The sequence below is a fragment of the Peromyscus leucopus genome, chromosome 8b (assembly GCF_004664715.2).
Source record: "Peromyscus leucopus breed LL Stock chromosome 8b, UCI_PerLeu_2.1, whole genome shotgun sequence".
NCBI classification, from domain to species: domain Eukaryota; kingdom Metazoa; phylum Chordata; class Mammalia; order Rodentia; family Cricetidae; genus Peromyscus; species Peromyscus leucopus.
In genome coordinates, this window is record NC_051086.1 from 94,657,452 (window position 1) to 94,679,362 (window position 21,911).

The 21,911-nt window shown below is 52.3% G+C and overlaps 1 protein-coding gene across 1 annotated transcript in view; it reads left to right on the forward strand.

Moving 5' to 3' along the window:
* Nucleotides 1–21,911, forward strand: part of LOC114688092 (rho GTPase-activating protein 23-like) — a 94,375-nt gene that overhangs the window by 49,656 nt on the left and 22,808 nt on the right. The window contains 9 exon segments of the mRNA XM_037201193.1: nt 3,072–3,389; nt 4,442–4,503; nt 4,700–4,830; nt 5,668–5,789; nt 6,149–6,304; nt 9,918–9,996; nt 14,784–14,857; nt 15,094–15,183; nt 15,842–15,967. Of these exon segments, the coding sequence (XP_037057088.1) occupies nt 3,072–3,389; nt 4,442–4,503; nt 4,700–4,830; nt 5,668–5,789; nt 6,149–6,304; nt 9,918–9,996; nt 14,784–14,857; nt 15,094–15,183; nt 15,842–15,967 (1,158 nt within the window).

Consider the following 21,911-nt stretch of genomic DNA (forward strand, 5'->3'; position numbering starts at 1 on the left):
CAAATCGGGGAGGGGGTGTTGCTGAGCAGGCTGTGAGCCATTCAAGACTGGGCTGGGGCCTGCTGCAGGCTGGCCCTGTACGGATGGGAGTTGCCGTGAGCAGTCGACTGCTTAAGGTCACGGGCGTGCATGGTGTCCCTGCAGGAGGTGTGCAGGGTGAGGGGGCTCAGGACAAAGCCCTGGGGCCCTGTTGTGCCAGGCAGGTCTCCTTCCTGTTCTCTGTTGCCTGTTGAGCCAGGACTGATGATTTGCTGTGGGGTGCTGTCTGGATAGGTAATGGTCAGTGCCGTCCTGTGGGGTGCTGTCTGGATAGGTGGATGGTTAGTGCCGTCCTGTGGGGTGCTGTCTGGATAGGTAATGGTCAGTGCCGTCCTGTGGGGTGCTGTCTGGATAGGTGATGGTCAGTGCCGTCCTGTGGGGTGCTGTCTGAATAGGTGGATGGTCAGTGCCGTCCTCGTGGGGTGCTGTCTGGATAGGTGGATGGTCAGTGCCATCCTGTGGGGTGCTGTCTGGATAGGTGGCTGGTCAGTGCCGTCCTCGTGGGGTGCTGTCTGGATAGGTGGATGGTCAGTGCCGTCCTCGTGGGGTGCTGTCTGGATAGGTGGCTGGTCAGTGCCGTCCTGTGGGGTGCTGTCTGAATAGGTGGATGGTCAGTGCCGTCCTGTGGGGTGCTGTCTGAATAGGTGGATGGTCAGTGCCGTCCTCGTGGGGTGCTGTCTGGATAGGTGGATGGTCAGTGCCATCCTGTGGGGTGCTGTCTGGATAGGTGGATGGTCAGTGCCGTCCTCGTGGGGTGCTGTCTGAATAGGTGGATGGTCAGTGCCATCCTGTGGGGTGCTGTCTGGATAGGTGGATGGTCAGTGCCGTCCTCGTGGGTGCTGTCTGAATAGGTGGATGGTCAGTGCCATCCTGTGGGTGCTGTCTGGATAGGTGGATGGTCAGTGCCGTCCTCGTGGGGTGCTGTCTGGATAGGTGGATGGTCAGTGCCGTCCTCGTGGGGTGCTGTCTGGATAGGTGATGGTTAGTGCCGTCCTGTGGGGTGCTGTCTGGATAGGTGGATAGTCAGTGCCGTCCTTGTGGGGTGCTGTCTGGATAGGTGGATAGTCAGTGCCATCCTGTGGGGTGCTGTCTGGATAGGTGGATAGTCAGTGCCATCCTGTGGGGTGCTGTCTGGATAGGTGGATAGTCAGTGCCGTCCTTGTGGGGTGCTGTCTGGATAGGTGATGGTCAGTGCCGTCCTCGTGGGGTGCTGTCTGGATAGGTGGATGGTCAGTGCCGTCCTCGTGGGGTGCTGTCTGGATAGGTGATGGTTAGTGCCGTCCTCGTGGGGTTCTATCTGGATAGGTGGCTGGTTAGTGTCATCCTGTGGGGTGCTGTCTGGATAGGTGATGGTTAGTGCCGTCCTGTGGGGTGCTGTCTGGATAGGTGATGGTTAGTGCTGTCCTGTGGGGTGCTGTCTGGATAGGTGATGGTTAGTGCCGTCCTGTGGGGTGCTGTCTGGATAGGTGATGGTTAGTGCTGTCCTTGGCTACCCCCTGCTAAGCATGTCTCTCCCTTCCACCATGTCTCCAGACAAATGTCTCCAAGTGGCAGTTCATTCTGGGTAAGAAAGAACTACAGGTTGGGCCTGGGGACGTGGCTCAGTGGTTAAGAGCACATGTTCCTCTTGCAGAGGATCCAGGCTCACTTCCCAGAACCCACACGACAGCTCACAACCATCTGTAACTCCAGGTCTAGGGGATCTGACTTCTGCAGGCTCCAAACACATATATGGTGCACATACATGTACAAACACACTCATACACATAAAATAAAAATGGGGTAAAATAAAATGAACTACAGGTATAGAGCATGGATGAAAAACTATGAAGGGGCCCAAGAGAGAGAGATAGAGAGATTGAGGAAAAGGCCAGAACATATGTCAAAGAGGCATTGAAAGGAAAGAGAGGTTAGGAATGATGGAACCCGCTTTTAATCCCAGCACCAGGGAGGCAGAGGCAGGTGGATCTCTGTAAGTTTGAGGCCAGCCTGGTCTACAGAGTGAGGTCCATGATAGCTAGGACTACACAGAGAAATCTTGTCATAAAAAAAAAAAAGGAAGGAAAGAAAGAAAGAAAAAGAAGAACAGGAGGAGGAGAAGGCTGCTTGAATCAAATGCTGCCATGGAGTAGTGAGGCAAGGGTCAGAAATAGCCACTGACTTTGGGGACATTATGATCCCAGGTGACCCTGAGAATGGCTTCCAGACAGGACACCCTCTGTGGAATCTTGAGGGCGAGTCAAGACACTGGGGGAGGGCAGCCTCCCAAGACTGTTGGCAGCTCCTGACCATCACATTTTTATTGAGGGGTGACATGTGAGGCAGGGTATACACAGGGATGTAAGGACTCGGGGTATACACAGGGATGTAAGGACTCAGGGTACACACAGGGGATGTAAGGACTCAGGGTATACACAGGGATGTAAGGACTCAGGGTATACACAGGGGATGTAAGGACTCAGGGTATACACAGGGGATGTAAGGACTCGGGGTATACACAGGGGATGTAAGGACTCAGGGTATACACAGGGGATGTAAGGACTCGGGGTACACACAGGGATGTAAGGACTCAGGGTATACACAGGGGATGTAAGGACTCAGGGTACACACAGGGGATGTAAGGACTCAGGGTACACACAGGGGATGTAAGGACTCGGGGTACACACAGGGATGTAAGGACTCGGGGTACACACAGGGATGTAAGGACTCAGGGTACACACAGGGATGTAAGGACTCGGTGTACACACAGGGATGTAAGGGCTCAGTGCTGTCTGGAGCCCCTGTTCCTTCTCAATGCTGGCATTTGGAGTGGGAAGAGGTTGGCATCTTGGGGTTCTGAGTGGTAGGTAGAGAGGTCTGGGCAAGTGGGCAGAGCCAGCACTGGCTGTTGGCTGGAGGCTGCCCAGGTGTATGTGGGAGGCGGGGTCTGTCTCCCTGTGGTCCACGGCTGCTGCCTCTCAGCCTCGGGCAGACCCGTGGCAGGCCTGGCTCTCATCGCTTCCCTGTCTCTCCCACCCCGTGTCTCCCTGCAGAAAGCGGGCGGCGGCCTGCGCCAGTGGAAGCGTGTCTATGCTGTGCTGCGGGCACGCTCGCTCTCGTTGAGCAAGGAGCGGAGGGAGCCCGGGCCGGCGGCTGCGGGGGCTGCGGCGGCCGGCGCAGGTGAGGACGAGGCGGCGCCCGTCTGCATCGGCTCCTGCCTGGTGGACATCTCCTACAGCGAGACCAAGAGGAGGCACGTGTTCCGGCTGACCACCGCTGACTTCTGTGAATATCTCTTTCAGGCTGAGGATCGGGATGACATGCTGGGCTGGATCAGAGCGATCCGGGAGAACAGCAGGGCCGAGGGCGAGGTGAGGCCCTGGGCTCGTGCCCAGCGGGCCACCAGGGCAAGGCAGGGGCAGGGCAAGGCAGGCCTCCTCTCAGCTGCTGTGACCTGGGGTGGCCACTCTGAGCCCCACTCCCTTTCCTAGCAAATAGAGCTAATGAGAGTCCACCTTGGACCGCCTCCCTGGGTTTGGGTGTGAGGACAGACACAGTGACTAGAGGACAGCTGGCCTCCTCAGGGTCCAGTGACGAGCAGACACAATAACAACCGCGGCAAGGACAGTAATTACTGTTATTGTCCGGACTGCCTTGGGCAAGCTCTGCCCCAGAGAGGTCAGCTCCAGGCCGGCCATAGCCTCTGGCAGGACAGAGTGGACAGTCTCCCATGGCACGGGTCGCGGAATGAGCTGTCCTGCCCAGATGTACTAAGTTGGGGGACAGTCACGCTGACCTTAACAGAGGCTTAGCCTTTGGCAGCAGGTAGGCAGGGGTTAGGCCAAGTGATTTGGTGGGGATTTGGAGACAGCTAAAAAAAAAAAAAAAACACCACCAACAGAAAAGCCGCTGGCATCTCTCTTGGGAATCACCAATGTCTTCCCTTGGTCTGATCTGCCCAGAGGTCATTTGCCATACCTGTGCAGAGGAGGTTTGTGTCTGTCAATGGTGGTGTGCCTAGGCTCCACCCAGGACAAGCACTTTCGCTGATGGGCTCTCCCCTCCTGAGGAGCCTGGGTCCCCTGTTCTGGAGGCCTGGCCAAGCTTTCTCCTTAGTCACTGCAGTAGCTGCCTCTCTTGGTTTGCCTGAGAGGAATGCTACACAGTTCCGCACCCAACCCAGAGGGCTGCTGAGTCCTAGCTCCACTGTGATTCTTGCTGAGGTGACTGAGGCTCAGAGATGTCAGATGGCTTACCCAAAGTCACACAGCTGCCCAGGGAGTCTAGCCCTGGCCTCTGGCCATCCAGGGTCAGTGCTGTCCACCTGGTGGATAGAGGCAAGGCTGAGGCGGGGGCCAGGGAGGAGCCTTGGTGGAGGTGGTCTGCGGGAGCTGACATGGCGTCTCTCTTCTCCTCTGCTCAGGACCCCGGCTTTGCCAACCAAGCTCTGATCAGCAAGAAGCTTAATGATTATCGGAAAGTGAGGTGAGGCCTGTTCTCTAGGGGAGCCTGTGGTGGGGTAGGAGGCCTGCAAGCTTGGGCGTCCCCAGGCAGAGATCTCCGGTCCTCAGACAGCCCCGGGGAATCGTCTCTAGCTGGAGGGGGTGGAGGCCAGTGAGAATGGCATGCCTGGTCACCCCAGATGAAGACACCTCCTCCTCCTCCCTTTTTCCCTCTGCAGCCATAGCTCTGGGCCCAAAGCCGATTCCTCCCCTAAAGGCTCTCGGGGCCTGGGAGGCCTCAAGTCTGAATTCCTCAAGCAGACTGCAGTCCGCGGCCTCAGGACTCAGGACCAGCCTGCGGGAAGCAAGGGTAGGAGGCCTGGGCGCACTGTGTGCTTGTGCTGGGCAGTGTGTGTCCAGGATTATTGCGTATGTCTGTCCTAAGTGTAGCCCACGAGGGTCTGGATCTCTGGATCCTCAAGGCTTCAGGGCTGGAAGTTCCTGGACCCCAGTTGGGTGGTCCTCTGGTCTCCGCTTGCGTCCTTTGGGAATGAGAGGGTCACTTGCAGGCAGCACCCATCTTTATGCTCTGGGCTGTTAGGAAGCACTTCCCGGGCTGGAGAGATGGCTAAAAGCACTGACTGCTCCTCCAGAGGACCAGAGTTGGGGTTCCCAGAGCTCACAACTACCTGTAGCTCTGGCTTCAGGAGACCCAACATCTCTGACATCTCTGGGTACCTACACTTGTGCACCCCACACAACCCATGCATACACACTTAATTTCCTTTAAATGTCAGCCATGGTGGTGTGTTTTTGTGATTTTTTTTTTCCTGTTTTTTTGAGACAGGGTTTCTCTGTATAACAGTCTTAGCTACCCTGGAACTCACTTTGTGGATCAGACTGACCTCGATCTCATAGAGAATTTTTTTTTTTTTTAAAGAAAGCATTTCTTTTGGTCGTGACAAAATGTACAACACACTGCCACTTCACAAGTCGGTCCTTGAGGCCAACAAGAACCACTATGGAGCTGTGGTCTTCTTCCTGGGGGCTAAACACCTCATCTTTTAAACCCTCTCTCAGTGGATGTCATTTTCAACACTGTGGCTTTTTGGTGAAGCCTGTGTCCTAGTGTGTGGTTGTGGCATTGAATGCGTGGGACCCTCTGGGCTCCTCCAGCTGATCCAGTTCTCTTACCACTTCATCCCAGAAGACAGTGCTGCAGCTCCCAAAACCCCCTGGGGTATCAACATCATCAAGAAGAACAAGAAGGCTGCCCCAAGGGCGTTTGGGATCCGGTTGGAAGAGTGCCAGCCTGCCACTGAGAACCAGGTGGGTGCCCGCGTTGCTTGAAGCAGGCAGTGCATGGAAGGCCCAGCCAGGGAACCAGAGCTCTAGGAATATGGCACTAGCCTATTCCTCATACACACAGCCTCATGGCCAACTCCAAGAGGGGATCCCCCAGTCCTGCAGAGGGCCCTACTGAACTGAGGCCCACCCTCGCTTGTCCCTTCTAGGTCAGTGGTGAAAGGCTCATGTTAGTTCTGACCCTTAGAAGGGAGGAGGCAGTCAGAGCTTCATCGAAGTTCTCGGGTGTCCTGCGGCAGCTCTGGGCTGTGTGCTCTCCTCACATCAGCCTTCTGCCACTTCCAGCCCTATCCCTAACCCCTCTCCCCTGTCTGCGCCCCCAGCGGGTCCCCCTGATCGTGGCTGCCTGTTGTCGGATTGTGGAGGCGCGGGGGCTAGAATCCACTGGCATCTACCGGGTCCCTGGCAACAACGCAGTGGTTTCTAGCCTGCAGGAACAGCTCAACCGTGGGCCCAGCGACATCAACCTGCAGGATGAGGTGGGTGTGGTGCGGCTGCCTGTAGAGTCCCGTGGACTGTCACGTGGCCCTCACGGTGGCTACTCTAGATATCCTCGTCGTTGGGCCGGAGTGTCCAGGGGGAGGGAGAAGCCTGCCCAGCCAGCCAGCCCCATGGGTGGTGGGTGCTGAGACAGAGGCAGGCGATTTGGTTTGGTTTGGTTTGGTTTTTTCAGAGAGGGTCTTCTGTGTAGCCCAGGCTGATCTTGCTGCCTCTGTCTCCCAAGTGCTAAGATTGTAGAAATGTGCCACCGTCAGGACAGCTGTCTTCCTGGCTGGATGACAGGTTTTACATGAGCACTTGGGACGGCCGAGTTCACTCAGTTACAGTCAAATATGGGCAGAGCGAGGGCTGAACACTTGCTGGGAACTGAACTTCCAAGAAAGCCGGCTAGTGTGCGGTTTTTTTGGGCCTCCTGCTGAGTTCTCCCCCACCCCACCCAATCCCCCCACCCCCCACCCCTACTCCCTCCTCCTCCTGCCCCCACTCCTCTTTGCCGTCCTTTAGCACCAGGCTGGACAAGAAATGGGGTGCGGGCTGGAGTCCATACACCACGGAGGCCCGCAGAGCCCTGGCCTGCAGGAAGGGGATGCGCCATGCTCTCAGGGTGGCCAGCCACCAAGGCCATAGCCTGGAAAGGGAAGCTGAGGCTAAGAGCGGCCTGTAGAGGTGGTGACATCTCACCAAAGAGCTTGTAGCATGGCTGGCAGTCCTCAGATGATTCCTAGAGTCTGAGGGTCCCAGAGGGCCTTTGACGCAGGCCAAGACCCCCTTCCTTTGCTAGGACATAGGCCGTCTTGCTTTGCTCTGAATGTTACCTTGGATTTTTTTCACATCTATTTATTGTTTGTTGAGGGGCTCACATGTGCTATGCATGCCATGGCACATGTGTAGATGTTGGAGGACAACTTGTAGGGTCGGTTCTCTCCTTCCCCAGTGGACCCTGGGGACTGGACTCAGGTCATCACTTGGCAGCCAATGTCTTTGCCTCTTGAGCCCCTCACTAGCCCGCCTCGGATGTCTGTGTAGGATTCCGTTTGACCAAAGGGCCTCTGCTGAACAAGGCTTTGGGTGGAAGTCGTGAATCTGGTTAGGGAAGCAGGGTAGACCCTGGGACAGAGTCTTGGTGTCACTGAGATGGGAAGAGAAAACTAACAGATGTGGCATCAGGGACCAGGGGAAGAGTGATCTGTCATCGAGGGCTCGTGTATAAGAGGAGGTACTGCTGAGGGCTGGCGCAGGGGTGGAGGAGAGCAGGCGGGTAGCCCTCGTAGGGAATGACAGCATTGTTCAAAACTCATGGAAGGGCTTGAGGTTGGACGGAAGGTGGCCACACCCTCTGTGTCTGGGGGTGGAGACAGTAAGGCCTAGGGCATGTGATAGGATCCTGGAGCCTTTGATATTGAGCCAGTGGACGGTAGGGAGCTTTTGGTAGTTCTTACACTGACCTTTGACCTTGAGCCAGTGGACAGTAGGGAGCTTTTGGTAGTTCTTACACTGACCTTTGACCTTGAGCCAGTGGACAGTAGGGAGCTTTTGGTAGGTCTTACACTGACCTTTGACCTTGAGCCAGTGGACAGTAGGGAGCTTTTGGTAGGTCTTACACTGACCTTTGACCTTGAGCCAGTGGACAGTAGGGAGCTTTTGGTAGGTCTTACACTGACCTTTGACCTTGAGCCAGTGGACAGTAGGGAGCTTTTGGTAGGTCTTACACTGACCTTTGACCTTGAGCCAGTGGACAGTAGGGAGCTTTTGGTAGGTCTTACACTGACCTTTGACCTTGAGCCAGTGGACAGTAGGGAGCTTTTGGTAGGTCTTACACTGACCTTTGACCTTGAGCCAGTGGACAGTAGGGAGCTTTTGGTAGGTCTTACACTGGGGGGGCACAGTCAAGAGTGCCAGAGTGCTGCTGAGGCTTCGTGACAGCCGAGTGGAGAGCGGGAAGAGCAGAGGGTGGGGGAAGAAGAGGCCCCTGAGGTGTGGGGTCACTGAAGGTCAGGCTGCTACAGCGGGCCCTGGGTAAGTGGAGGCAGAGAGGGAGGAACGAGGGGCAAAGACTGTAAGGGAGAGCTGCCGGTTGCAGGAGGAAGAGAGTGGCTTGAAGAGCGTCTGAGGGGGGTGGGTCAGATGGTGGCCCCATTGAATCTGGGGTGATGCACATCACCTGTATGGGTTGACAGGATCCTCAGCCCCTGACTGAGTGGGGTCATGTGACAGCCTGGAACCAAGGGACTGCTGTCTGGGAAAAGCAAACTGGCACCAGCTTGGAAGGGCAGAAGGACAGGGCTCTTAGGAGCCCTGTCACAGGAGACCAGACCTGAGCAGAAAGGTCTTAGGTTTGGCAGCCGGGAGATGGGAGGCGCTCGCTCCTCAGGACCGGGAAGAGGTAAGGAATGGGGAGAGGCCTTAGGAGCGACCCCACTGGGTCAGCGTGAAGTGAAATACATCAGCTCGCCTTAGCCAGCGAGAAGAGGAGCCAGACTTGGAGGGCCGGCCGGCCTGACCCAGGGTCAAGCAGGCATGTCCAGTGTGCTGACTGCAGTTTGGTAGCAGCCATCAGTCACACTGGTTCCTTTGGGGTGTGCAGGAAGTCAGGGCTCTGTGTGGAGTCCGTGGAGAGAGGGTGATGTTGGGGACTACATGGCACTAAGCTGAGGCTTTTTGTGATAAGTGTGCATAGGATTGTATCTTCTATTGACCGCGTTCCCATGCTTTCTAGGCAGTTAGTTCTGAGTGGTTCCCAGGAGGGTACCTAAGCCTAGTTCCTAGCTACAGCGTGTAGGGTGTTGGTGCCCCCTGGTGGACAGACAGAATGACCTGGTGGTTCCTTTATTAGAGCAGTTTCTTTACCCTACCTAGCTCAGTGGCCATTTGGGGCAAATTATGTATTGATGCGGGGTGTGTGTGTGTGTGTGTGTGTGTGTGTGTGTGTGTGTGTGTGTGTGTGTGTGCTTTTGTATTGTACTGGAGGTCATTTAGCACCATCCCTGGCCTCTATCCATCCATGTGTGCGGTGTTCCCAGATACTGCCAAACACTCCTGGGGGCCATGAGAGCGTTTGGATCCCTGCCCCTCACAGAGCCCAGCCTCACAGGAGGTAGTGATAAGCAAACAAAAGAAACACCTGGAAGAAAGTCGGAGTGCAGTGCAGATGACCGGGTAGTGGCATCCATGGCTGCTTGGGCTTTGGGAGCGAGACAGGGTGAGGGGCCAGCCCTGTGAAGGGCAGAGGTTCAGTTCCAGCAGTGTCAACATGTGCAAAGGACCTAGGATCGGAAGGGGGCAGCATGTGAGGCCTGTGCTGTGGGTCAAAAGGGTGGTCTGAGGGTCACTCTTAGCTGGATGGAGAGCGTCGGGAGGCAGGGCTGACCCTGGCACGTGTGGATACACCAGGCATGCTTCTGTGGGGTCGCTTCCCTCACTCTGTCCCCCAGGTTGGGTCCTTTTGCTTTTTGTGGTAGGCAGTATTGAACCCACTGGACAGACATGGAGGCCTGGGCACTTGGGTGGCCTGGCTGCTCCTAGACCTGGTGTGGAGGGGACATGGGCACCTGGGGTGAGCATGCCTGTCCTGACCTCTCTGCTCCTCCTCAGCGCTGGCAGGACCTCAACGTGATCAGCAGCCTGCTCAAGGCTTTCTTCCGGAAGCTGCCGGAGCCCCTCTTCACTGACGGTGAGTAGTGGGCAGAACGGGGGTGGGGGGTGAGGAGAGGGACGGGGACGGGGACGGGGACATGCCATCCATGCCATCACTCACCACTCCCTGCCATACGTACATTCTCTCCCTCTCACTCTTGGTTGTTGGTTTTAATTTTGAGTTTTATTTTATTTATTATTTTTTAAAAGATTTCTTTATTTATTATGTATACAGTGTTCTGCCTGCAGGCCAGAAGAGGACACCAGATCTCATTACAGATGGTTGTGAGTCACCATGTGGTTGCTGGGAATTGAACTCAGGACCTTTGGAAGAGCAGCCAGTGCTCTTAACTACTGAGCCATCTCTCCAGCCTGAGTTGTATTTTATATGTATTTGTTTTTATTCTATTTTTAAAAACACCAAAGGACTCTGCGCATGTCAGACATGGAGTCTGTGCAGCCGTGTGTCAGTCCTGTCGCTCTGTCCTCCCTCCTGAGGTCGTGGCCATGCTCTGAGCATCCACTGTAGCCTGGCATTGCTCCCTGAAACAGTTCCCCAAAGAGGAACTGTTATCAAACTCCTTCATGGACCAAGACAGTGGCTCAGAGAGGTAAAGTGACTTGCTAAGGTCACCCAGCCTGTGAGAGGCACAGCCAGGATTCCACTTCAGGCTTCTGGCCCCAAACCCATCCATAGCCCATGTACTCAGCTGCGTGCCATTAACAGCCTGAATGGGTCTAGCAGTGCACGCCTTTCATTCCAGCACTCAGGAGGCTGGGGCAGGAAGATGATACTTTTGAGGCTAGCCTTGGCTACACGGAGAGCTATAAAACAGAAGCCTGTCTCAAAAACAAAATCACAAACTAGACATTGTGGCACACACCTTTAGTCCCAACACTTGGAAGGCAGAGGCAGGCAGATCTCTGTGAGATGGAGTCCAGCCTGGTCTACAGAGTTCCAGGACAGCCGGGACTACAGAGAGACCTTGTTTCAAAACTCAAAACGAAAATCATAAGCAGGCAGACAAGCCAATTCTGCCATGCTGTTTCTTTCCTGACCTTTATGCTGTGAGCCCCCCAGACCACCATGGGTGGAGTGGGTGAGTGAGCACGACTCGCTCTACAGGAGGGCGTCCTGGTTTGTTGCATTTCCCAGTGTCTGTGGTGTAAATATTCTCACTGTGACTTATTTCAAGCCACTGGCCTGGTGTCCCCAACACAGACTAGGAAAGAGACATGTGCTTGTGCCTGCGGAGCCGTGTGGACAGGCTGCGACTTTGCTGTTGAGTTGTTCTTAGCAGCAGCTGGTTCTCAGGGCTGGAGAGAGATGGCTCAGAGGTTAAGAGCACTGGTTGCTCTTGCAGGGGACCCTCACCTGCATAGTGGCTCACAGCCATCTGCAGCTCCACTTCGGGGGATCCAGTTCCCTCTTCTGACCTTCCTGGGCACCAGGTGCACACGTGGTATAGACATACATACAGGCAAAACACTCATACACATAAGATCAAAATCAGATTCTAGCCTGTGCCTTTTCTGATGGCTCCTCTACTGGTGGGTGTTTAGATCGCCTTCCACCTTCCAGGCCCTTCTTTGAGTCTGTCCTTACAAGACTGGCCCTCTTCTGTAGGTAGGTGTTCAGATGCGGGGTGGTAGGTCAGTATCTTCCTGTGAGAAATAAGACACTTATTTCTCTTCTTCTTCTCCTTCTCCTTCTCCTTCTCCTTCTCCTTCTCCTTCTTCTTCTTCTTCTGGTTTTTCGAGACAGGGTTTCTCTGTGTAGCTTTGCGCCTTTCCTGGAACTCACTTGGTAGCCCAGGCTGGCCTCGAACTCACAGAGATCCGCCTGCCTCTGCCTCCCAAGTGCTGGGATTAAAGGCGTGCGCCACCACCGCCCGGCCTTCACTTCTCTTTTCTTTTGGTTTACTTGTTTACTTTATGTGCATGGGTGTTTGCCTGCACATATGCCTCTGCCTGGTGCCTGAGCAGGTTAGAAGAGGGTTCCAGATCCCCTGGAACTGGAGTTACAATGTGGGTGCTGGGGATTGAACTTGGGTCCTCTGGAAGAGCAACAAGTCTTTAGCCTCCTATTGTTTGGTTTGAGACAACAGAAAGTTACTCAGATTGGCTTTCAGCGTCTGATTGTCTCTTTCTCTCCTCCTGAGTATGTGCAATTACAGGCAGGTACCACCACACCTTGTTTGGTTTTTTCCTTTTCTGCAGTCTGGGCATCAAATGCAAGGCCTTGTACATGCTGGGCATGCACTGGGAAGGCAGCCTCAGCTTTGTTCGAAGTGTTTGAAGTTTTTGCTGATCAGTAGGAGGGATGGTATCTTGCTATGGTTTCATTGTGTTGCCCCATTTCTAGGGAGAGGCAGCCTCTTTTCCTTGGTTTATTGGCTCTCTCCATTTCTTCTGTAATTGAGTCTTCCTGCTCTGTACCTATATTTCTGTTGGGTCATCTTTTTCCTCTTGGTTTGTGGGAATAAATGCATTAACCCTTGTTGATCTTTACAATTATTTGTTGTGGCATCCTCCCCTCCCCAGCCTTTTTCACTTTTTTCTTAGACAAGGTCTTGCTATGTACCCCAGGATAACTTCATACTTGAAGCAATCCTCCTGCCTCAGCCTTCCAGATGCTGGGATTGCAGGTTATACCATCACAGCCAGCTGCCATTTCCCTTTGGACTTTTCAGTTTATAAATGGAAAACTGGGGCTGGAGAGATGGCTCAGAGGTTAAGGGCACTGGCTGCTCTTCCAGAGGTCCTGAGTTCAATTCCCAGCACCCACATGGTGGCTCACAACCATCTGTAATGAGATCTGGCACCCTCTTCTGTATACATAATAAATAAATAAATCTTTAAAAAAAAAAGAAAAAGAAATGGAAAACTGTTTAAAGTCTTAAAATTCTTTCTATTTTTATTATTTCTTCTTCCTATTATTATTATTATTATTTGTTGTTTTGTTTTGCTTTGTTTTGTTTTGTTGAGACAGGGTTTCTTTGTGTAGCCCAGGCTGTCCTAGAACTCACTCTGTAGATCAGGCTGGCCTCGACCTCACAGAGATCCACCTGGCTCTACCTCCCGAGTGCTGGGACTAAAGGCGTGCGCCACCACTGCCCAGCTCTATTTACTTTCTGAGTATGGAGGGGAGGGAACCATGGCCTGCATGTAGAGGTCAGAGGTCAACTTTCTAGAGTCAATTCTCCTTCCACCAGGTGGGACCTGAGGATCCAACTCAGGCCGTCAGGCTTTGCAGCAAATTCATTTACCCACTGAGCCGTCTCACAGACCCTCAACACAATATTTTTAAATGCCTAAACACTTTAATGGGTTGAATATCTCATGTTTAGTCCTTATGGTTATAAAAATATTTTCTTCTGTGATTTTTTTTTTTCCTTTTGAGACAGGTTCTTGCTCTAACTTAGGCTGGCCTTAGACTTAGGGAAATCCTCCTGCCTCAGCCTCCTGAGTGCTGAGATTATAGGCATGAACCAGCATGCCCAGCTTGCCTTTGATCTTTTAATAATTACATTACATTTATCTATCTATCTATCTATCTAGTATGGGGAAGGAATACACAAGCTTGCCAAGTCATTCATGTTGAGGTCAAAGGGCAGCTTGCAGGATTCAGTTCTCTCCTTCCACCATCTGGGACCTGGGGGGTTGAACTCGGGTCGTTAGACTTGGCAGCAAGCGCCTTTACCCACAGAGCCCCCTCGTAGGTCCTCACCTTTGGTATTTTGATTTGTATATTAGGCTCTGTGTCACGGAACTAAACTAGCTGGTGTTGTGTGATGTAGAAGTGGATGCTCTCTCATGGTCCCTGGCATGCGGGCATGCCTGCATCCTTCCCCACTGCGCATGTCCTGTAGTGGAATCCCAGTCCTCTCTGCGCCCCATGTACACGCCTTCAAAAGCCAGTGATTGACATCCAGTGTCGTCCTGCATCACTCTACACCTAATTTACAGAGACAAGGTCTTTCACTGAATCTGGGGCTCCCAGTTAGTGAGTTCCGGGGGTCCTCCTGTCCCCTCTTCCAGTACTGGGGTGACAAGGCATGTTGCCACTTGAGCTTTTTTTTTTTTTTATTTGAGATTTATTTATTTGTTCATTTTATGAATATGGGTGCTTTGTCTGTGGTCTGCATGTACGCCTACACACCAGAAGAGGGCACCAGATCCCATTATAGACAGGTGTGAACCACCATGTGGGTGCTGGGAATTGAACTCAGGACCTCTGGAAGGGCAGTCGGTGCTCTTAACCTCCAAGCCATCTCTCCAGCCCCGTCACATTAAGCTTTCCATGTGGTGCTGCGGGTCCAGCATCCTGGTCCTCATGCTGGTACAGCAAGCCTGTCCCCCACTGAGCCATATCCCTGGCCCTAAACCATATTCTTGGCGGTCCTTACAGATGGCTCATCTGGACGAACTGTGTTTTATATTTTGGGGTGTTGGGGATGGTATTGAGGGCCTGGCCATGCTAAATCCTTATTTGCTGGAAGTTCTATCCCAGCTAACCTGATGGAGGCTGCACCCCCAGGGAGCATGGGAAAAAGGGCTTCGGTATTAAAGTTCCTGGGACATCTTTGGGAACCTCAGAAGCTGAGGACTGTTGAGGTCGGTGAGGTGTCTGAAGGCCCTTCTTATTTCTGACCTACTGAGTCTTGAGATCCTTGGCCTGAAGACAGGGGTGGGGACCCTTTGCAAGGATCAGCAAAAAGTCCAGGTCTTCCCTGCAGCAAAGCCTTCCTCCTGGCTGGAATGCTCAGCTCCCGAGTGAGGAAGGGGCTGCCTCCACCTCTGAGCATCTCTCCTGTCTTCTAGACAAATACAATGACTTCATCGAGGCCAATCGGATAGAAGACTCCAGGGAGAGGATGAAGACTCTGCGGAAGCTGGTGAGGACAGGAGCCTGCCAGGCAGGAGGGGCAGCCTGGTGCCATCCCCCCAGAGGCTTTGGAGAAGCCTTTCTCCACCGATAGCCTCAGTTTCCCCATCTGAACCAAGGAAGGGGGTTGGCAGGTGGATTCCAGCTCCCTGTGGTGGGGCAATGGGAGTCTCTTTGGAGCATGGTGGAGGTTGGATTGGAGAGATCACCACAGCCTGGTCCCTTTTCCCTCCTCCTGTCCCCTAGATCCGGGATCTCCCAGGACACTACTATGAAACGCTTAAATTCCTCGTGGGCCATCTCAAGACCATTGCTGACCACTCCGAGAAAAACAAGGTGTGTGTAATTCCCTGGTGGAGTCTGGGAAGCACTGGCTGCACGGAATTCGTGCCTCCTCAGCATGATCTGAGGCCCCGTAGTCCCCATCTCCTAAGGCTGTTAGTCTATGCCTACCACACTGGGCCAGTGCACCAGCCTGCAGCTGGGCCAGCGCCGTTCCCTCACAGAGCCAGCTCCTGAGTTGCTGAGGGCCATGTAGAGGCCAAGAGCCACTGTGCCCCATGCCAAGTGGCATCTGTCCTCTGGTCCAGCGCCAATCCCTTCCCTTTACATCTTCCTAATCCAGTTCTTTCTGTCTTTTGGTTCTGCAGTGGAGAAAAGGAGAGGAATGAAGGGATTCCTCCCTGTTCTAAACTACACTAGAGTCTCCAACATGTCTCCCACACCAGAATCCCCATACTGTCACTAACCACGAGGGCTACCCTGGATGGGTGTGTGAGGTGGGCACTGATCATGGCTGCCAGGTCTGGAAATGAGAGAGGCTAAACATCTGGCTTGTACTTCACCTGGCAAACCTCTCCATGCCCATGTGGGATGTTCAGCCCTAATCTCGGACAGATCAGGTGGGGGATGGGAGTCTCAGTGACCTGGAGTGAAGGGTACCGGTGGTCATGCTCAAAGCAATGATCCTGGGATTTTCCCCTCCCCAACCCAGATGGAGCCCCGGAACCTGGCTCTGGTCTTCGGGCCAACGTTGGTAAGGACATCTGAGGACAACATGACAGACATGGTGACCCACATGCCGGACCGCTACAAGATCGTGGAGACGCTGATCCAGCACGTAAGTGCCCGTTGTGTGCTTGTAGTCTGGTGTCCAGGGCCAGGCTCTGCTCCTGCCCAGCCTAAGTGCCCAGGGCCAGGCTCTGCTCCTGCCCAGTCTGGGTACCCCAGGTACCCCACAGGTACCCCAGTGCCCAAGAGGATACTGCTGGGGGATGCATGGCCTTCAGCAGTGACAGGATGCCATCAAGGCAAAACAGCATTGCATCCAAGTCCTTAGTTAGCAGAGGAACAGGGGTGGAATCAGAGTCAGGGAGGAGCAGGGATAGTGGAGCCTGGCTACAGAGGGTCCTCAGGTTGTTCTGGTGGAGGTGGCCAGCAGAACTGGGCACACGGGTGTCAGGAGGTCTGGGCCCTAACACCCGCCTGGTCAGGGGGCACAGATGGTGTAGGAAATGGAGCAGGGACCAAGGCCACATCCTCCATGGTGCTCTGGTGCAAGTCACTGCTTGACCTCCCTTCCGACTCCTGGAGGGTCCAGGGAGCCCCCTGTATTCTGCTACATCAGTGGTCCTCAACCTTCTTAATGCTGTGACTCTTTAATACAGCTCCTCGTGTTGTGGTGACCTCTAACCATAAAATTATGCTGTTGTTACTTCATAACTGTAATTTTGCTACGGTTATTTATTATAAAGTAAATATATGTGCTTTCTGATGGTCTTAGGTGACCCCATGAAAGGGTTGTGACCCATAGGTGGAGAACCACCATGGTGGATCCTTGCTTTTGTCTAGGAAGGATGAAGAAACCAGAGTGGCCAGCAGAGGGCGATAGAGGCCTCTGTCTTCTGAAGCCCACCCAAAAGGCAGTTTGCTGCCTTCTAGGGGCTCAGGGATGATTTTGTGAATCAAAAGATTTCCTACTTACCGATCTGTGACAGCCACAAAGTGTGGTGGGCCCAGAGTCCTCTTCTGCAGAAGGAGTAAGGTTAGTCATTGGTCACAGGAAGGAAGCTCTGTTAACCCCATTTTTTAGATGAGGAAATCAGGGCTCAGGGAGGTGGTGACTTGCAGATCGCACACCAAAAGATGGCATCTCCAGGATTTCAAACAGGTCTGTCTACCCAAGTCTGTGCTCCCTCCCTCCCACCTCCCCGCTTCCGGCCAGAGCTGAGGAACGAGGCTTCAGGTCAGGGAATGAGGCAGCAGCGGACTTCGATCATGCTGACTCTGTGGCCTGTCTATCCATCCTTCACCCCGTGGTCAGGGCCATGGCTGCAGGAGTGAGCACTGTGGCCTCTTCTCCACCCAGCCTAAAATTGTCGGTACCACGAATCTCCTGAGTCCTGGGAAGGTTTTGTTCTCGAGAACCAGGATCTCCAGAGACTCCCACAGGAGGAGCCATGGTTGGGAAGGAAGGCTTCTGGCTGTGCGGTTTCTGGAGAGGTTGCCAGAAGCCTGAGGTCTGTGGCCAACACAGGGGTTGGAACAGCAGCCTTAAGAGAGGAAGCAGGCCCTTAGCAGGCCTGTTCTTCCAGAGGCAGCGGCTGTGCCTGGGGTGGGGGATGGGGTCACAGGAGTGCATGTCTGTCTCAGCGCCTGGCCTAGGGTGTGCATGGCGAACGCTCTGTTTGCTAAGCCAATGAGTCAGCAGTGAGTGGATCTCTGAGGCTCGGCCTGCTGGGCTTTCCACCCAGGGATTCGTTCTGACAAAAAGCTGAGCTGGCGACCTTCCCTTCTCGCCTCCCAGGCCTGGGGACATCTTTGATGCTGAGCAGGCTCCGCCCTTGCATCCCCCTCCGGCCACCCACCTGAGAGGCCAGGGGCTCTCTACAGGAGCGGCAGAGACCGGGCAGGGGTAGGCTGTAGAGGCTGGTCAGCCCTGGCCAGACAGTGACCGCTGGAACTAGTGGGTAACATTGACTCTACCTGGAGTTTCAGCCAAAATGGCTTCCGACAGGGGCTTCTGTCACCACGGGAAGCCTAGAGCAGCCAGCAGGCAGGGGTCTCCAGGCATCCAGGGTGGGAAGTGAAGGGTGAACAAGACTTCCGCAGAGCAAAGAGGAGCGCAGCCCCAGGCGCTTGGTGGAGGTCACCCCACAGCCCTGCTGTGTTCCCCGAGTCAGCTGGCGTCCAGAGCCTGCGGTGGGGGATTTAGTCTTTTATTCAGCACTGTGGGACCCTAGCACTTCTCAGCCTTGGCATTTTTGTCTTCTTCCTGTGTTAGGGATGGTGCCCAGGGCCTTGGCCGTGCTATGCCAGAGTTCTCCCACTAAGCCGCGTCACAGTCTGACTGTGCCCTCCTGGGTGTTGGGAGTGGCCCCCAGCCCTCCATGCCAGGCTGTCTCGTCAACTGTGACAATAGGAAAGAGGCCCGTGCCAGGCAGGAAGAGCAAATTCAAGGCCATCCTGGACTTCATAGAATTTTTTTTTTAAAGACTTATTTATTTACTGTCTATACAGGGTTCTTCCTGCATGTATCCCTGCAGGCACCAGATCTCATTACAGATGGTTGTGAGCTACCATGTGGTTGCTGGGAATTGAACTCAGGACCTCTGGAAGAGCAGCCAGTGCTCTTAACCTCTGAGCCATCTCTCCAGCCCCACGTGTCCCACTTTAATTGTCTATATGTTGTATGTGTAGTTATTTCCACTTTCTCTCTATAATTCTTTTTAAACCTTAAGGCAGTTTACAAAGTAACGGTTTCATCATGGCGTTTTCATACATGTCATTGCACAGCCTGCTTCCCCGCTGCCCCCCATCTTTTTTGCACCCTCTTTTATTTCATAGGGCAGCTCTGGAGTTGGTTCTCTTCTACTTTGGGAGGGCCCCAGGGATCAAACCCAGACTGCCAGGCCTGCGCGATAAGCACCTTTACCCACCGAGTTGTCTGAGCCGCTCCTGCCCCGTCTCTCTAGTCTCCTTCCTCTATCGGAGTAGCTATCTCTTCTGCTCTCTCATCACAAGTATTCCGTACCCTCTCCTTTTCCTTTTCCATCCCTTAAGATCTCTTTCTCCCTAAACAAGATCCCTTTCTATTTTCATGGTGCCTGCGTGTGGGGAGGCAGAGGCAGGTGGATCTCTGAGTTCAAGGCCAGCCTGGTCTACAGAGTGAGTTTCAGGACAGCCAGAGCTACACAGGGAAACCCAGTCTTGAAAAAACAAAACAAAAAAACAAGCAAAAAAAAAAAAAAAAAAATCTATAGTTCTTTCCATTTTCTGGCAGATGTCATGATTCTTATTTTCCTTATGACTAAATAAAATTCCATTGTGTGTGTATTACATTTTTTGTTATCCATTCATCTGGTAGTGGACATCCAGGCTGGTTCCTTTCTTAGCGATCGTGAAAAAATACAGTGGTAAACATGGCTATACAAGTCATTTTCAGTTTTAAGTTTCCTGAGGAACCTCCACACTGACTTCTGAAGTGGCTGCACCGGTTCGTGTCCCCGCCAGCAGTGAGGAAGCCTCTTTCCTCACATCCTCAACAGTACTGGTTGCTTTTTGTCTCCTCCTCTTCCTCTTCTCAACCTTCCTCCTTCTTCCTTCCTCTTCCTTTCTTTTTTTGAGGCTGGCCTTGAACTCCTGATCCTCCGGCCTCTACTTCCCAGAGCTGGGGTCATACGGATGCACATTGCCCACTTGGTCCTCTTATCCTATCCTTGGTCTGTTTCATCACTAGGGCTCTGGAGTAGAGTGTGAGCTCAGGAATTGTGACGTTTCCAGCACTGCTCTGTCTATCTGGGATTGCTTTGGGTATTTGGAGTCTTTTGTACTTGTATATGAACTTGTTTGTTTATTTGTTTTGAGACAGGGTTTCTCTGTGTAGTTTTGGTGCCTGTCCTGGATCTCGATCTGTAGCCCAGGCTGGCCTCGAACTCACAGAGATCCACCTGCCTCTGCCTCCCAAATGCTGAGATTAAAGGCGTGCGCCGCCGCCGCCGCCGCCGCCGCCGCCGCCGCCGCCGCCACCACCACCACCTGGCTTGCATATGAATTTTATATTTATTTTTTTTTCTGGTTCTTTGAAGAATGTCATTGGAAATTGGATGGTGATTGTGTTGAATTTATACACAGCTTTTAGTAAGCCAGCCATTTTTGTAGTATTAATTCTGCCAATTTATCAGCACAAGAGCACCTTTAATATCTCCTAGTATCTTCTGGTCTTTCTTCAGTGTCTTACCATTCTTATTGTAGAGATCTTTCTTCACCTGCTTGGTTGCATTTATTCTTAGAGTTTTAAAAATGATTAATTAAATAATTTGTGTGTATGCATGTACATGGGCATATGTGTGCCATGGTTGTGTGCTATTGCGTATGCGTACAGAAGTCAGAGGACAGCTTAGAGCAGTCTGCTGTCTCTTTCCACCATGGGCACTTGGGGTTGAACGTGGATAGTTAGGCTTGGCAGCGAGCACCTGTGCCCACCTGTGTGTCGGGGCAGGAGATGGCATGTGTGCCGCTGCATACTTGTAGAGGTTAGAAGATAGCTTGCTGGGGTCAGTCCTCTCCTGCCACCAAGTGGGTCCCTAGGACTGTACTCAGGCTGCAGCCTTGGTGGCTTACCTTCTGAACAATCTCACGGGCCCCCCTAGGGTTGGTGATTTTTTGGTGTTTTGGGTTTTTTGGGGTTTTTTTTGTTGTTGTTGTTTACTGTTTAAATGGATTTTTTTTCAGAGTTTCTTCTCAGCGAGTTCATTACTGATATATAGAATGGCTATTGCTTTTTGTCTGTTCATTTTATTATTTACTAGAAGTGTTTATCTGATCCAAGAGTCCTCTGGTGGAGTCCTTTGGGACTTTTAAATGTAGGATCATATTGTCTGTAAATAGGAATACTTTGGCGTCTTCCTTTCATGGTTGTATCCCTTTATTTTTTTCTCGTATTGCTCTAGTGAAAACTTCAACCTCTACACTGAATGAGAGTGATGAAATGGCCACTTCATTGCATTCCTGATTTTACAGGAATGGCTTTCATTTCCCTCATTTAGTATAATGTTGGCTCTATGTGTGTCACACATGGACTTTCTATGTTGATATATGTTCCTTCTGTTCCCAGTTTGTGCCATGCTTTGGTCATGAGGGATCTTGAACTTTGTCAGAGGCCTTCTCTACATCTATTGAGGTGATCACATCATTTTGTCCTTATTATAGATTTACACATTGTATTACACTTATTGATTTGCACATGTTGACCCTTGTACATCTGGATGAAACCACCTTGGTCATGGTATGTGATCTTCTTAATGTATTCTTGAGTTTGGCTTGCAAGTGTTTTGTTGAGAGTTTTTGTGTCTGCTCATCGGGGAGATTGGTCTGTAGTTGTGTTCCGTGTTGGATTCTTGCCTCGTTTTGGTATCGGTATATTCTGGCTTTGTGGGGTAACATCAGTGGTGTTCTCCCCTTTCTATTTGGGGGACCAACTGTTTCAGGAGTGTTGTTAGCTCTTTAAAAGGTTGGTAGAATTTGGCAGTGATAGGCATTTTATTACTGCTTCAATCTGATGGTTTTCATGGATCTGTTTATATCATCTTGTGGTTCCCAGTTTGTTTGTTTGAATGTAAGTTTTCAAAGGTACTTCCTAAGCTATTCTAGATTTTCCCTAGTTGTATAAATTTTACTTCCACTCCTGAAAAGGGTGTTATGTAGCCCAGGTTATGTGATTGGGGCTAGCCTTGAACTCTTGATCCTCTGGGATTACAGGGGTGTGCCTCCATACCAGGCTAATTTATCTTTTTCAAAGAACCAGCTTTTTATTTTATCCATCCCTTTGCTCTGTTAGTCTCTATTTCATTTGTTTCTCTATGATCTGCATCATTTGTTGACATCCATTGCTTGGTGTTTGGATTATTCTCACTTGCATAAGACCTTGAGGCACATCCTTCTGATTTAGAAAAAAATTACTATTATTGTGGGGGGGAGTGCACAGGTGCTGTGCTGTGGTGTGTGTGTGTGTGTGTGTGTAGGTAGGAGTGCAACTTTGTAGCATCAGTTCCTTCTTTCTCTCT